Genomic DNA, 13,567 nt, shown 5'->3' on the forward strand with positions numbered 1-13,567 from the left:
CAAAGTAAAACAAAGAGAATCCATTTTTGAATATTAAATTTAATTACTTTAAAATTAATTTACATGAGAAGTAATTGTAAGGTAAAAGGGCCAGCCGAAGAAACCTACCCTGACCCTGAACCCCCGAGCCAGTAAAAGGAACACACTTTAGCCCTGAAACCAGAACTAAAGAAACACATCCTGACCCTGAAACCAGAGCCAAAGAAACACACTTTGGCCCTGGAACCAGAGCGAGTGAAAGAAACACACCCTGGCCCTAAACTAGAGCCAAAAGGCTAAAAAGGACCAGTGAAAGAAACACACTTAGGCCCTGAAACCAGAGCCAATCTGCCCCTGACCAACTATGCACAAAACCAACCAATCCCTGAGCAGGAAAACCAACCAATCCCTGAGCAGGAAAACCAACCAATCCCTGAGCAGGAAAACCAACCAATCCCTGAGCAGGAAGACCAACCGATCCCTGAAATCTAGCCAATTTGAGTCTGTCCAAGATCAAGGAGATTGAAATCCAAGCAAACTCCACCCCTAAGAAGCCCTATGTAAGCCCTGTACCTGTTCAGTTTGCTGCTGCCTATTTCCACGATGGCAGAGGCAGCCGCTCTTCTGATTCCTTCCTACCAATGAATCTATCGAATGAGGTTTGGGTAACGACCTTCTTTTGCCGGAATGGAATGGAGCAGAACAGAGAAGAGCAGAGGAGAACTTGAACACTTCACTGGGGAAACCTTCCCCTAGAGGAGCTGAGTTGTGACATTGGGGAACCTTTCCCTGAAGCAGGACTGTGTGTTGCTAAGCTTAAGGTGACTTTGTGGTACTCCTTGGCTCCCGACTGCCAGGATCCCTTCCTATCCAAGCTGCAATGCTTACAGTAATAAAATGGTGTTTTCGTTAGAGTAAAAACTGGCCCAAACTTCCTGTAGAAGCATTTGGCACATTAATATTTGTCTATATTGTTTTAATAATCCATCATGAAAAATGATAATAAATGCTAAGATAATTACTTTGAGGTTTTCAAAACATTATAACGATTTCTTTAAGGGTAAAACTGCAGAAGCAAGATCAATATAATGACAAAGAATTCTTAAATTATTATATAGCCATCAATTAAATACAATGCAAGTTTTGAGTTATGTTTAGGAAGAGCAGAGGACTGTACAGAAAAATATTCAAATTTACTCTAACAAGATAAAAAATTCTATAAACAGCATTATCACAACTCTGGAAAAAATTAAATGTACATTAAAATTTATATTACAGTGTAGGAGGTAAGGATTGGGAGAAATACATGATTTTTTTCCTAAGTATTTGTGGGACAGTGAAATTAAAGGTAGTCTTTTCTTTCCTATTATTCCCTGAATGTCTACAAAAGCTTTTTTATGTCTACAACCAGAAAAAAAAGAGTTCACTAGAATGGTTCATTTGCGTCTTTTAAAAATGTATGTACCTAGTTCTGGCACTTCCTCTTCATCTTCTACATGCCATAGCCATTCCTGCTGCAGGAATTTTCTTCATGGATCTTCCCATAGAATTCTCTCATTCCTTTCTGAGTTCTTTCCTGCTCTATACCTCATTGTGGACTGAATTGTGTCACCAAAATCCATATGTTGAAGCCCTATCCCTGAGGTGATCGTATTTGTAGATGGGGCTTGAAGGGGTAATCATATCTGGAGGGTGATCCCCTTAAGGTGCAATGAGTTCACTTAGAAAAAGAGCTACCAGTTCACACTCTCCCCATTATCTGAAGAAACTTAGAGAGGCGTTTCTCTATGAGCTAGGGGAGTGTCCATATTGATACTCTGTAACAGACTTCAGCTTCTAGAACTGTAAAAGAAAAAAAAAGTATGTTTGCTGTTTAAGACTCACAGCCTGTAATATGTTGTTAGGATTGCCTTACTAATGCATGACCCTAGACCAAGTGGGATTAAACACTCAGATTTCCTTAATGAGGAGAGGGGTAGTTTCCCCTATCTACAACCTGGTACAGAGTCTGCAGTGTGAACAGTCCCCATACCTTTGGTTTGTTATAGTGTGATTGAGATGCTCAGTTCCACATCTTCCTCTCCTTTCTATAAGTTCTTCCTGGACCTGCTCCCTGCTCATGAAACTGCTGAACAGTTCATCCCCATCACTGTTTTCAGCTTCTCCATGTAGGCTGCAAGCACTGCATAAACACATGGCTCCAGGAAAATTACAGTCTTCGAAGGCAGTGCTCTATGTGGAGCATTTCTGTTCTATTCCTCAGGGTACTAGCTGACTACAATGCATATCTTTCGAGCACTGCATTTTTGTCAGTTCTTCTACAGCCAAGATTCAAGCGTCCACACAGCATGGGTGGCCTCTATCAGCAAAGCAAAAACTGGTTTCTGCTTGCAAGCTGAGCTTTCATATCTCCCTTTCTGACCTTGCATGGATTATTTTGAATATAACGTATTTTTAAATTGCAGCACCATTTTAAATATGTAAGGGAGAGCTGAATTAAATATTATTTGTGGCATACTCTGCTTTGCAAAGGGCCTCTAAATCTGATCCCTTATATCAGGTCGATGCCTAAATCCCATTACTTGAGATTGCAAATGACTGTGCTTGCAAAATCGTGGATGCACATTTGGAGACAGCATCAAAAATTCAGCCTATAATGTTAACTTTGTTTGAAAAGATCTTGATTTTCCAGGAAACAATCTCAAGGCATTCTGCCTATTCCTTAACTCTGTCTCTATTGGGGATAATGCATTAATAGCTTAAGAATTAAGCTTAATAAAATAGCATTAAGAATGACTCGGCAGCTGGTTCTTCAGAAATCATAATCTACACTCAAAATGAGTCCTTAGCTGAATAGAGACTGTTTCTGAAGCAAGATAGAGGCTACATTCTAGAGCAGTAGCTCTCAACCTTTCTAATGTTGTGACACTTTAATACAGTTACTCATGTTGGGGTGACTCCCAACCATATAATCGTTATGCTGCTACTTCATAACTGTAATTTTGCTACTGTTATGAATCATAATGTAAATATCTGATATTTGACCCACTGCTCTAGAACAATGAGGTCAACAGACTTTACATGCAGTTGATAGGTCTAAGCATTCATTCCAGCCACATTACTTTAAGGCATTTATTCCCTATTTTCACTTCCTGATTCTCTTACATTTTTCACACCACAGCTGTCATGTGACTAAGATGGGTATCTGGAACATGGATAAATGAGATTCTTGTGCCTTAACCAAAAATAGTACTTTTCTGAATGAGTATATGTGCATATGGCTCCATATATATGTCTGTGTGTGTGTGTGTGTGTGTGTGTGTGTGTTATGTACAATCAAAAATATCAGAGAAATTCAATTATATGCTGTCAAATGCAAAATAATAGAAGATAGATGACAGCCTTATTACAGTAAGTGAGTCCCATTCAGATTGAGGACATAGTTCTCAAGTCTGTGAACTAAACTTCAAACTCCACAGAGTCTGAGAGTTGGGTAATCAGAACACCCACACACAGTGATGTTTCTATATGGGAAGACCAGAGCCAAAGGGTTGGCCAAGTGCAACATCTGAGTTTAATATCAAAGAGGATATAATGCTAGACACAAGTAGTATATGGGCATAGGACAGTATATGTGAACAGAAGTCTAAGTTTATACTCTAAAATATATACTCAAAAAGTCATTGTTTAGCTACTTATGCAGCAAATCACCACCAAAGTTAGGGTCTAAAACCAAAATAAATATTAAGCTGACTGTTCTGTGGTTCAGGATTGGGGAACCACGCACAAAGTGCCTCTCATGAGTGTCTCTCAAAGTATTAGGCAGGATTTTTGTCTCATATGAAGGCTTGGATGGTGAGTTATCTACTTCCAAGCTCATTCTCAGGTCTGAGAGTAGCATTCAGTTTCTAGCTAGCACTAAAATATTCAGCTGACAGCCTGGTTCCTTACTAACTGGGGAACATCCCTCAGTTCCTTGGCATACAGCCCTCCTCAGAGTACAAAATAAGATCATGACTTGCTCTGAGCAAGTTGACATGAGGATCCACTCAAGATGAAACTCACTGTCTTCTTATAATCTAATCTCCATGGAGAAGCCTCATCACCTTTGCCACATTCTGTTCACTAGAAAGTCATTAAATCTAGCCTGCACTCTGAACACGGGTGGGGGAAGGACAGAATACCAGCAGGCAGAAATCATTGCATGGAGGCATACTGAAGGCTGTGTTCCACAAGGAGGAAGGAATCAGCCGTAAATGAGCTCATATTGTCATATGACATAGCTTGGAATGTAAAGAAAACAAAAACAAATAAACAGAAATAAAACCTATGTGATGTCAGTAAGATTAGAATGGCAAGAGCTTTACAATACTAGAAATATATATTTTTCCATATCACTGCTTCCTCCATTAAAGAATACTTCACTAGGGCCTGTTTTGATTTCCTATTCTTCCCACTGTCCCTGGTGGTCTTTCAGAAAGAGGTAAGGAGTAGAGGACAATATAGAACACACTATAGACATGGATCCCAGCACAACTCTCCTTACACACCAGTCACCCTTGAGCCTGCATTCAGGCACCAGAACAGATCTAACAGCAATCTTTGAGATGCCCTTTCTTTGCATCCCATGACATGTATTATCTAAAATGTCTACATCAGCTGACACCTTAAAGGACTTAATTCTCAAGACCAGTCCATGTTATAATCCAAATACTCTTAGAAAAATATAGCAGAGTTGAAGTCCCTGTCATCTCAGGGTATAATTATTTGTTGGAATTTTTTCTTATACTGACAACAAAGAATGTCTTGTCATTTCTGGAGACAGAATAATAAAAGGAGTTGTATAGAGGGCACACTAGAGACATTCTTTTTGTCATTCCACAAGATGATACACAGAGATCCTATTGGAAAGCAGAGACACTTTAAGGCCAGTCTAGATACACAGAGAACATAAGAAAGCTAGTAGCACTTGTGTGATCTCATTGAAAAAGATGCCCACAAAGGGTGAACACCCAGGGAAAGTGCAGGACCAGAGAGACGAAGCTGCAAACCACAAGGGTTCCCATTGGATGCACAGAAAAAAAAAGAAAAGAAAAAACAATCCTCCTACTGCAGAATGTGCTTACTTGTTCAGTATCTTCCCTAAGAATCACTCACAGTCCAGTGGGATTATACAACAGAAAAAGGAAACCTAACAGGCAAACTTTCCATTGACTGTAACTGCCCACAGAGGCTAAGAAGAGCGGAAAGGAAACATTAAGATACTTCTTCTCATGTGCTCTTGCAAATTCCCATTTCTGGAGCACTTGAGTTGATGAAGAGTACCTCATGACCCGGTATCAAGTGAAGGAAATGATTACCAGTAAACAAGGAGCTTTTGAGTCAGTTGCCTCTCTTCCTGAAGCATGACTGATGGCTAGGTCATCCTACCTCAAAAGATTCCTAGGTGACCTCTTTTGATAAGGCTAGATAATCTGTTTTTATTATGGAGGCATTTATTATGGGTGCTAATAAATATTACACCTCATGCCAGGCCTTATTCTGCCACCATTGAGGGCTCAGCTAATGAGGGAACTCACAAAGCACTTCCTCAGCCATTCCAGTGATCACCACTGTAGCACTTTTGATAGAAATCACCTCTGGAACCAATGTGCATCCCATTGCCCCCAAATTTCTAAGTTTCATCAGTAGAAGGTGGCATGAGTAAAGCTGACATTTATGAATCTCTACCCCTCAGACAGTTGCAAATGTCCAAGCTATAAATAGCAACATTTGGAGAATATTTCTTATGTATCACACAGTCACCCTGTGTCTAAAAGCTACAAATTAAAAGACTCCTTGACTTTTATTTTGGTATCTTCCTTTAACATGTTTCTTCCCACCAATATGCCCTACCATCCTCAATACTGCACATAAAGTCTCTCTCCTAAAGCAGCTCTAGAACATTTCCTTGTTTGGCTTTATATTTATCACTTCATAAGAATGTTAATGAAGAGTGGTGAAAATAATATTGGGCTTGCCGTAAGGATTCTGGGCTGTAAATAGATCCATTGAGCTGTGGTCAAATGCCCATGGGCACACAGCCCCATCATACATGGAATTCACATTTATGTACCAGCAAAACAGTGAATGACTTATGGGTTGTTCTCTAAAGACTGATAATAAATATAGCACTTAAAGGACTGACTAGTCTTAAGGGTGGAGTACTTAGAGACTCTAGTGCACATACTAAATATCTGAAGGACAAATCTGAAACTGTCAAGTGTCCCCATGTAAGATGAATTGACAAGTGGTCTTATTAATAAAAGACCTGGAGCCAGATGTTGAGGTTAAAACTGAGAGATCAGAGGAATAGGACAAGTTACAACCAACCTCAGGCCTTACCAACCCTCAGCCTCCAAAGAGACCTACTTCCTGTATGCCCACGCCTATATGCCTTTTTGTCCCTGCCATCTCACTTCCTCTTTCCACCCAGCTACATCACTTCCTCTTTCTGCACAGCTCTGTCACTTCCTGTCTGTCTGTACAGACCTCCAGACCTTTATGGTTAACTAGTGTTGGAATTAAAGGCATGTATCACCATGCCTGGCTCTGTTCCCAGTGTGGCCTTGAACTCACAGAGATCTGGATGGATCTCTGCCTCCCAAATGCTAGGATTAAAGGTATGTGCTACCATTGCCTGACTTCTATGATTAATATAGTGACTGGCTTTTTCCTCTGATCCTCAGATAAGCTTTATCGGGGTACACAGATAAAATATCACCACATCCTCGTGTTAAAATCTTGCCCTTTCAGTGACCTTATGCAACAGCAAAACAAACACTCTTCCAATTACATGTGTGTGGAAAACATGGGTTAAATTAAGTACATGAAGGCCAAAGTTTTCTTTTCATCCAGAGAAATACACTCTGACTTTTCGCAAAGAGGTAGAAGATATGCTTACTACATACATCAACCATGTGCCTTCAACACAAGTGGTTAAAAGTCTTAGATAACCTTGGATTCTGTCTTTGGTGAAAAAACAGACAGAAAACTCTGAGCTCTTCCTCCATGACTCCTATGATACCTAAAAGAATAATCACAGCAATTACACATCAGAAAGAAGAGAAGTGATAATTATAAAAATGAAACGCTCAGCTATCACTTGGCTAGCCGGCACGGGCACTAACTTTTATATTTCCCCATGGGGGCATATATGAAAGAAGCTCAGAGTGGAGGAGAGAGGAATGCAATTATCAGGACCTCGGGATTTATTCTGTCTGCTCCACAAAAGACAGGAGTGGAGGGGCAGCAGCTGGAACAGTCCCCTCTGGCTCTTTGCAAAGGAAAGGCAAACATTGTTCTCTGTCCACTCACTTCCATTCTGCAAGGATGCCATGGATCATGCTTACTGCTCTGCTTCCTCCCTTCTTGGCCAACTGCCTCACAATCCCAAGTTTATTCCAAAGACAGCAGAGGGATTTTATTTTTCTCTTTTCTTGAATAATGGCATTCTGAGAAATTGGTCCATTTCAGCTGAGCAAAGGTACACTATACTGCTAGAGTATCAGAGGAACAAATATTTCCTTTTTCTGTCTTAGTCTACTGCAAAAGATTAATAGTTCCAAAGACAGACCAAATAATAGTATAATAAGAGTTACAGATGAAATAACACTCGGTCTGCAAGAGGCAAAAATAGTAAGGCCAGGTTAGGTGTTGAGTAAAGAGCAATTCAATTTTCTCTTCAGTTCCACTGAACCAGGCACAGCAGGACTTGGTGAGTTGCTATCATATACATGGGCAATTATTTTTAATTCTAGACATAGCTTTGTGGATAGAAGGGGGAGCTGTTTGTTTGCAAGGTTGCTAGTGACTCTTCATGTGTCCAAGGTAGTTGTCAGCACCATCAACACCATCTCCAACGTATACAGATACTATAGGGCATAAATAATAACCAAGTGTCTTTTTAAGGGAAATTAGAATAAGATTTTTGAAATAAGTTATGAAGAGGTAGTACTTTCAAGTGCTTTAATTTTGTTTTTTATTTTTTAATTAAGCATATGATTCAATGTATTATATATATGTTGCTCTAGGCTTTCTCATTCCTATTTCTTTATCTATTATTTCCGCTGAAGTAAGCAAGATCGAAGAACTTCACAATTATAGGGAAGTGTATAAGACAAATGAATACTGAATTTGCTTTAATATGGTAAAATAGTATCCATGATTAAAAGAACATTAGTTAATAAAAACACTTTCTGATTAGAAGGAAGGGGCTAATTTCCTGTTCGAAACATGAATTCACTTACAGAAACATTTTACAACGTATGCCCTATGGAGAGAGTTCTAAAGTACTTATCAGCAGTGGCATAAAAAACAGACTATACTGGCTTCGGGTCAGCATGCTGCTTCAGTCAGAGTTCCTTCAGTCTTCCCCATCCTAGCATGGGTCACAAGTCTGGAAATATAGCATTGAATAGTTGTGACCTAAACTTACTTGACCATAGAAATGCCTATGAAGAGAGGTGAATTTGATAGAAATATTGTTTTTTACCAGACATCTTTGGGAAACAGTGCTTTGCAGCACAGGTCCATAAAACATGTAAATTTCCAAAATGAGGAGAGCTTGGTGTCCAACCAAGAGCACCTGGTCATGAGTTTTCTCTAGCTCAGTGCTTTGCAAAGTCACTGAACACAAGAACAGCCAAGCAATCGTGTTCCAGTTCCATAAATCCTGACAGGGCCTCAGATTCTGTGCTTCTAACAAGCTAATGCTGCTGGTCCATAAACTTCTCTGTGACCAGAAAAGAGCTCAAAGGCATTTGTCCTCTAGAGTGGGAGGTGCCCAGAATTCCTTGGACCACTCTGTTATATCATTCTTTTTCTTTATTCAAGGGGTGATGGGTATACAAAAGATGCTTACCAATAAAACCTGTTGGGTGTGATGCGCTCGTGAACGAGTTGCCACCGTCTTCCAAAGTCCATGGAGCTATAAAGCTGAAAAACAGAGAAGCAAGGGATCAATTGAATAAGTCAGGGGCCAAAAGTGCACATGAGCACAGATGTCCCCCTGTTCCAGCACAGGTGTCCCCCATCCAATTCCAACAGCGGAGTACCAGAACATCCAAGTAGACACAGAGTTAAACTCAGATAAAAATGCAAGAATATTATCATGCCTCATTTATCATGGTACGTTCTTGCTCTATTTGTTGTTAATTGACTGATGCTTTTGATCTGAGTATAAATATTTTTCTGATGTCCATCACAGTCACTTTGAAGCCAAAACATTCAAGGCAATTCATAATTTTTTGCTTTTAATCTATTGATTGACTGTCACATGAGGATTCACCCTGAAGAATGTGGTGACAAGGAACAGGCAGATTCTGCTCTCTTAGGGGAAAGGTTCATGTATGTAAAAATGTTCATCAGCTGATATCTAAGCTAATAGTATGTTGAACATGTTGTAATCTTTGACTTCTTTATGATTTTGACATAACATAGGTAATATGAAATGGAACTCTTTAATTGCCAGCAGAAATGCCAAGATGATGACAACCTCATGCTTTGGCAGGATAGCAAGAATAAACCTATCTTAGAAAATTGCCCTCATCCAAGGAAGGCCATCACAAATGTGGCCTCCTCCACAAACAAACAAACAAACAAAATAAATAAATAAATAAATAAACAGATGATAAATAAGTCAATAAAACTCTGTGACAATTTCAGCCTATACATTTCTTCTTTATCATCTCTTATTTTTACTTGGCACTTATTATAAGGTAAACATGATATCTTTCAGATTTGCCTATTTAAGTTATATTTGTATGCCTTGATTACATACAAAATGTCTGTGAAATATCCATTGCATTAATAATAACTTAAAATTAGAAATAGTCAGGCTACAGTATATGGCAGCTTATGGAAGAAAACAAAAATCTAGATGCTCTCCAGGGCTTTGAAAAAAATCATAAAGAATCTCATGCCTGACTGACTACCATAGTCAAATTCCATATCCATTTGTTTTATGGGTATAAACTCACTCTGTATAACATACCAAGGATGAGAAATAGTCTATAACATCTCACCATGAGTGACTTTCGATCAAATAAGTGAATTAAATACAGAAATGAATCTAAATGACAATGACAGTGATAGTATGAACAATTCTACCATGTTGTGAGTTCAAATACACCTGACCCATACAGCTTAAATGACAGTTAGGTAGTGATTAGCAACTCCAACCCCTGCTCACCACCATCCTCTGATCCATCAAGACAGACATGATCATCCCATGCGTGATTCCACTACTGCACTTACTATCTGCCTCATGCTAGTAATGGTTGGTGTGCTTCTCCTTCTGAAAAGCAGTGTGTCATAAGGTCAGAGCTTATATGCTTCAGTCACTTGTGTGTGAGAGAGAGTGGCTTTAGGCTGCCTGGAACTTAACACCTGAGCCCTATTTTCTGAAACTCAACCTTGGAGAGGTTGAGTTTGGGTTGAAAGATCCAGAACTTAAATTTTCCAATGACCAGTACAACTCCTCTTCTAAGAATTTGGTATCTAGTCTGTCATGATAGTTGTATTTGGATAAGGGTACACACAAAATTTTATTGGTGGAGAAATCAGAAGACTCCAGCAGTGAAGAGGGTGGCCCTTAATGTACAGGAATAGGAGCACATGCAGTCAGATCCCCAAATAGCATCCCCACTAGCTCTCATCTGAAGGGTTGTGCTCGCCAGAACCTTACTATCAGGTCATATGGCCATGTTTCAATTCCATTATCTCACATTATTTATGATAATCTAAAAATCTTTATGGTATTTAAAACGATTTTGGCCAATTTATGTTTTGTTAGGCTGATATTGATTCAACAGTGGCACCATGAAGAAATATAACTTTCTACTGATAGAATTAGTTATTTCCATAAAGTTATATAGACATATAGACATAGAGTTGATACTACTGATATGTACTTTCATTGTGAAAATACCATATAAGATAGTCATGGTATATACTATCAGTTTCATCCTATATCTGAAGGTATCCAATTTTGATGCTAAAGGTTACTGAAGCAATCATACACAAAATCAGGATGTCTCTCCTAATTCAACTGATCTCGTCTCTGCCATCCCACACCAACTCTACAGCTAGTTCTCACAGTATTTATGCAAACTGTGATCTCCCTCCATGACTAAGTACTAATTCCTGTATGGTGGGTAACTGTTCTGTCTATGACGTTGAAGTACCACCTCTAGAGATGCAGCAGGAACTGCTCCACCTGCCTATGACCTTGAAGTACATGCCCCTGGGGACCCTTAAGGCCTGAGATGCACTTACCCACTGCTCTCTCTCCCTCCTGGGTTTGGATGCTGAGACAGACCAGGCGGAAGAACAGCGTGGACCATAGCTCTGCTTTCCAGGACCCTATGATAAATCTCCTGTGGCCGTAGTGAGTTTTTATCTCCTAATAAATTTCTTGCCCTTTAAGCAGACTCCATGGATTTCTCACATTATTCCTGTGTCTCCAATTCTCTATATAGGGAAAACAGGCAAAACTAGTCTCTGTTGCTCCTATTATCCCTTGTGTATGAGCTTAGTGAATAAAGTAATACTGACTTTAAACTATTAAGTTACATGATCTATAACAGCAAATTTTACTATTTCTTTGAAAAAATAATTATATGCAGTATATGTTTATGAGGTGCAGGGGGATATTTTTAAGTATGTATAGGTTGTGAGGTGATCAAATTATGCTCGATAAATCCATCATATCACATAGTTACCATTTGTAAAGTTAAAAACACTTAAACTCTACTTTTCTAGAAATGATAAAACACAGAATGCATTTATTATGTCACAGATATCTAGAACTTAGTTTTCCTGTACAGATAAATATATCCCTTTGGTTAGATTCCCCACCCCACCTCCTGGTGGCCATCTACTTTCAACTATTGTTTGAGGCTGGCTTAAGATTCCCTAAATCAGTGACATTGTTTGGACTTTGATTTCCTGTTCTTCCCATCTAATTCTTTAGGAAGCAAAAATGTAACTCTTCTGAGAATATATGCAGGTATGCCATGTGATAGGGGAAACTGGTACTGAACACACACACACACACACACACACACACACACACACACACACACACACACGTGAACGTGTGGAAAAATAGAGAAACCTGAAGGATTGACAGAAGTAGAAATGTAACAATGAAATTTCATGAAGAAATAAATCTTCAGCTGGTCCTTTAGTGACAAATAGCATGGGTAGGTAGAAGTTGGACAGAGATTTATGAAGTAGAAGGGACAATAAGAGCAAAGGCACTAAAATGACCAATATTCTGAACTTGGCTTATTGAAATACTCTTAGATTGAAGAAGGGACATGCTGGCTGTTGCTGGCTAAAAGGAGGTAGACATTTTCCACTCACCTATCTTCTGATCTATCTTTTCATCAATTTGCCTATATCTATTTTTTGTCTCTATGCAGTATTTTTATATTGGAGATGAGATAGGTTTTGTGAGGTCCAAACCTGTAATTGGGAAGAAGATATCAATGTACTTTATTGCAAGAATTGACTTTTCTGAGTAGGGCTTCAAGAACTAACTTACTTTCGGTCCCATGGCAGCTATCTGTGGACCAGCTGCTCAGACTAAAGATGAGTGTTTCCCAATCAAATGAAAGAGGCTCCTGAATCAGTGTCATAACTGTACTAGTAGGAATTAGTACAACTAATATATAGGAATTAGTACAAACTCATTCATTGTCAGGCTTGAATCTAGCTGTAGCAAAGAGACAACTTGTCTTGTTTTCCTCTACTGACAAGCCAGTCAAAACTCAAGAGGCTAACTCTGACATGCTGGAGTCTCTACCCTTCAGGGAGGTTATCAGTCCCTCTGCCATGGAGGATCTATTGGGAGGAGAGTGCTTCCTGGGGGGCCCATTCTTCAGGGAAGCATGCCTCCTCTCATCACATGGCCTTCCTACCACAGAAAGAATGAACACTACTGGCCCCCTCCCTTGTCTCTGTTTTTGCTTTCTCAGCTCTTCATCTTGACTGATGGGGAAAAAATTAAATTGAATTTTTTGCCTATGGGCAGATTCAGATGAACAGAAAGAATAGGCTCCTGTTCATTAAGGGCCTTGGCTTAGCTACCTCCTCTCTCAATGTAAAGTGCATTGCTGACTCTGAAATGTATTTTTATTCTACTATGAGCTAGGTCTTTGCAGGCTCTTCATTCATAGACTTGTTCATCTTCTCCATTTAATTATTCACGTACTCATTCATTCATTCACAGAAAGCCTGTGAAACAACTATCATATTGTAGGCACTGAACTAAGAGCTAGAGTTACAAAGATGAAAAATATTATGGCCAGTAGAAGATAGAATTACATGTAATTATATTGTTCTGAATTAGATGTCATGCCAATCTCTGAGAAACTATGGAAAAGTAGGATTTATTTCTTTGCATCATCTACATTTTAAAAATTATTATGAAGCTATATGACTCATAATTAAAATTGTAACATTCAAAACAGTGATTAAATAATGATTTTGCAAAAGGAAGTTTAAGAAGAACATTAATGTTATGCAAATATTCATGATATAC

At 39.0% G+C, this 13,567-nt stretch overlaps 1 protein-coding gene across 1 annotated transcript in view; it reads right to left on the reverse strand.

Moving 5' to 3' along the window:
* Sorcs3 (sortilin related VPS10 domain containing receptor 3) overlaps positions 1-13,567 on the reverse strand; it is a 645,896-nt gene that overhangs the window by 204,798 nt on the left and 427,531 nt on the right. Inside the window, exon 5 of the mRNA XM_052760015.1 lies at positions 8,882-8,955. Within this exon, the coding sequence (XP_052615975.1) occupies positions 8,882-8,955 (74 nt within the window). The remainder of the gene's footprint in view (positions 1-8,881; positions 8,956-13,567) is intronic.

The sequence above is a fragment of the Peromyscus californicus genome, unplaced genomic scaffold (assembly GCF_007827085.1).
Source record: "Peromyscus californicus insignis strain IS unplaced genomic scaffold, ASM782708v3 Scaffold_4__1_contigs__length_199733344, whole genome shotgun sequence".
Classification (NCBI taxonomy): Eukaryota; Metazoa; Chordata; class Mammalia; order Rodentia; family Cricetidae; genus Peromyscus; species Peromyscus californicus.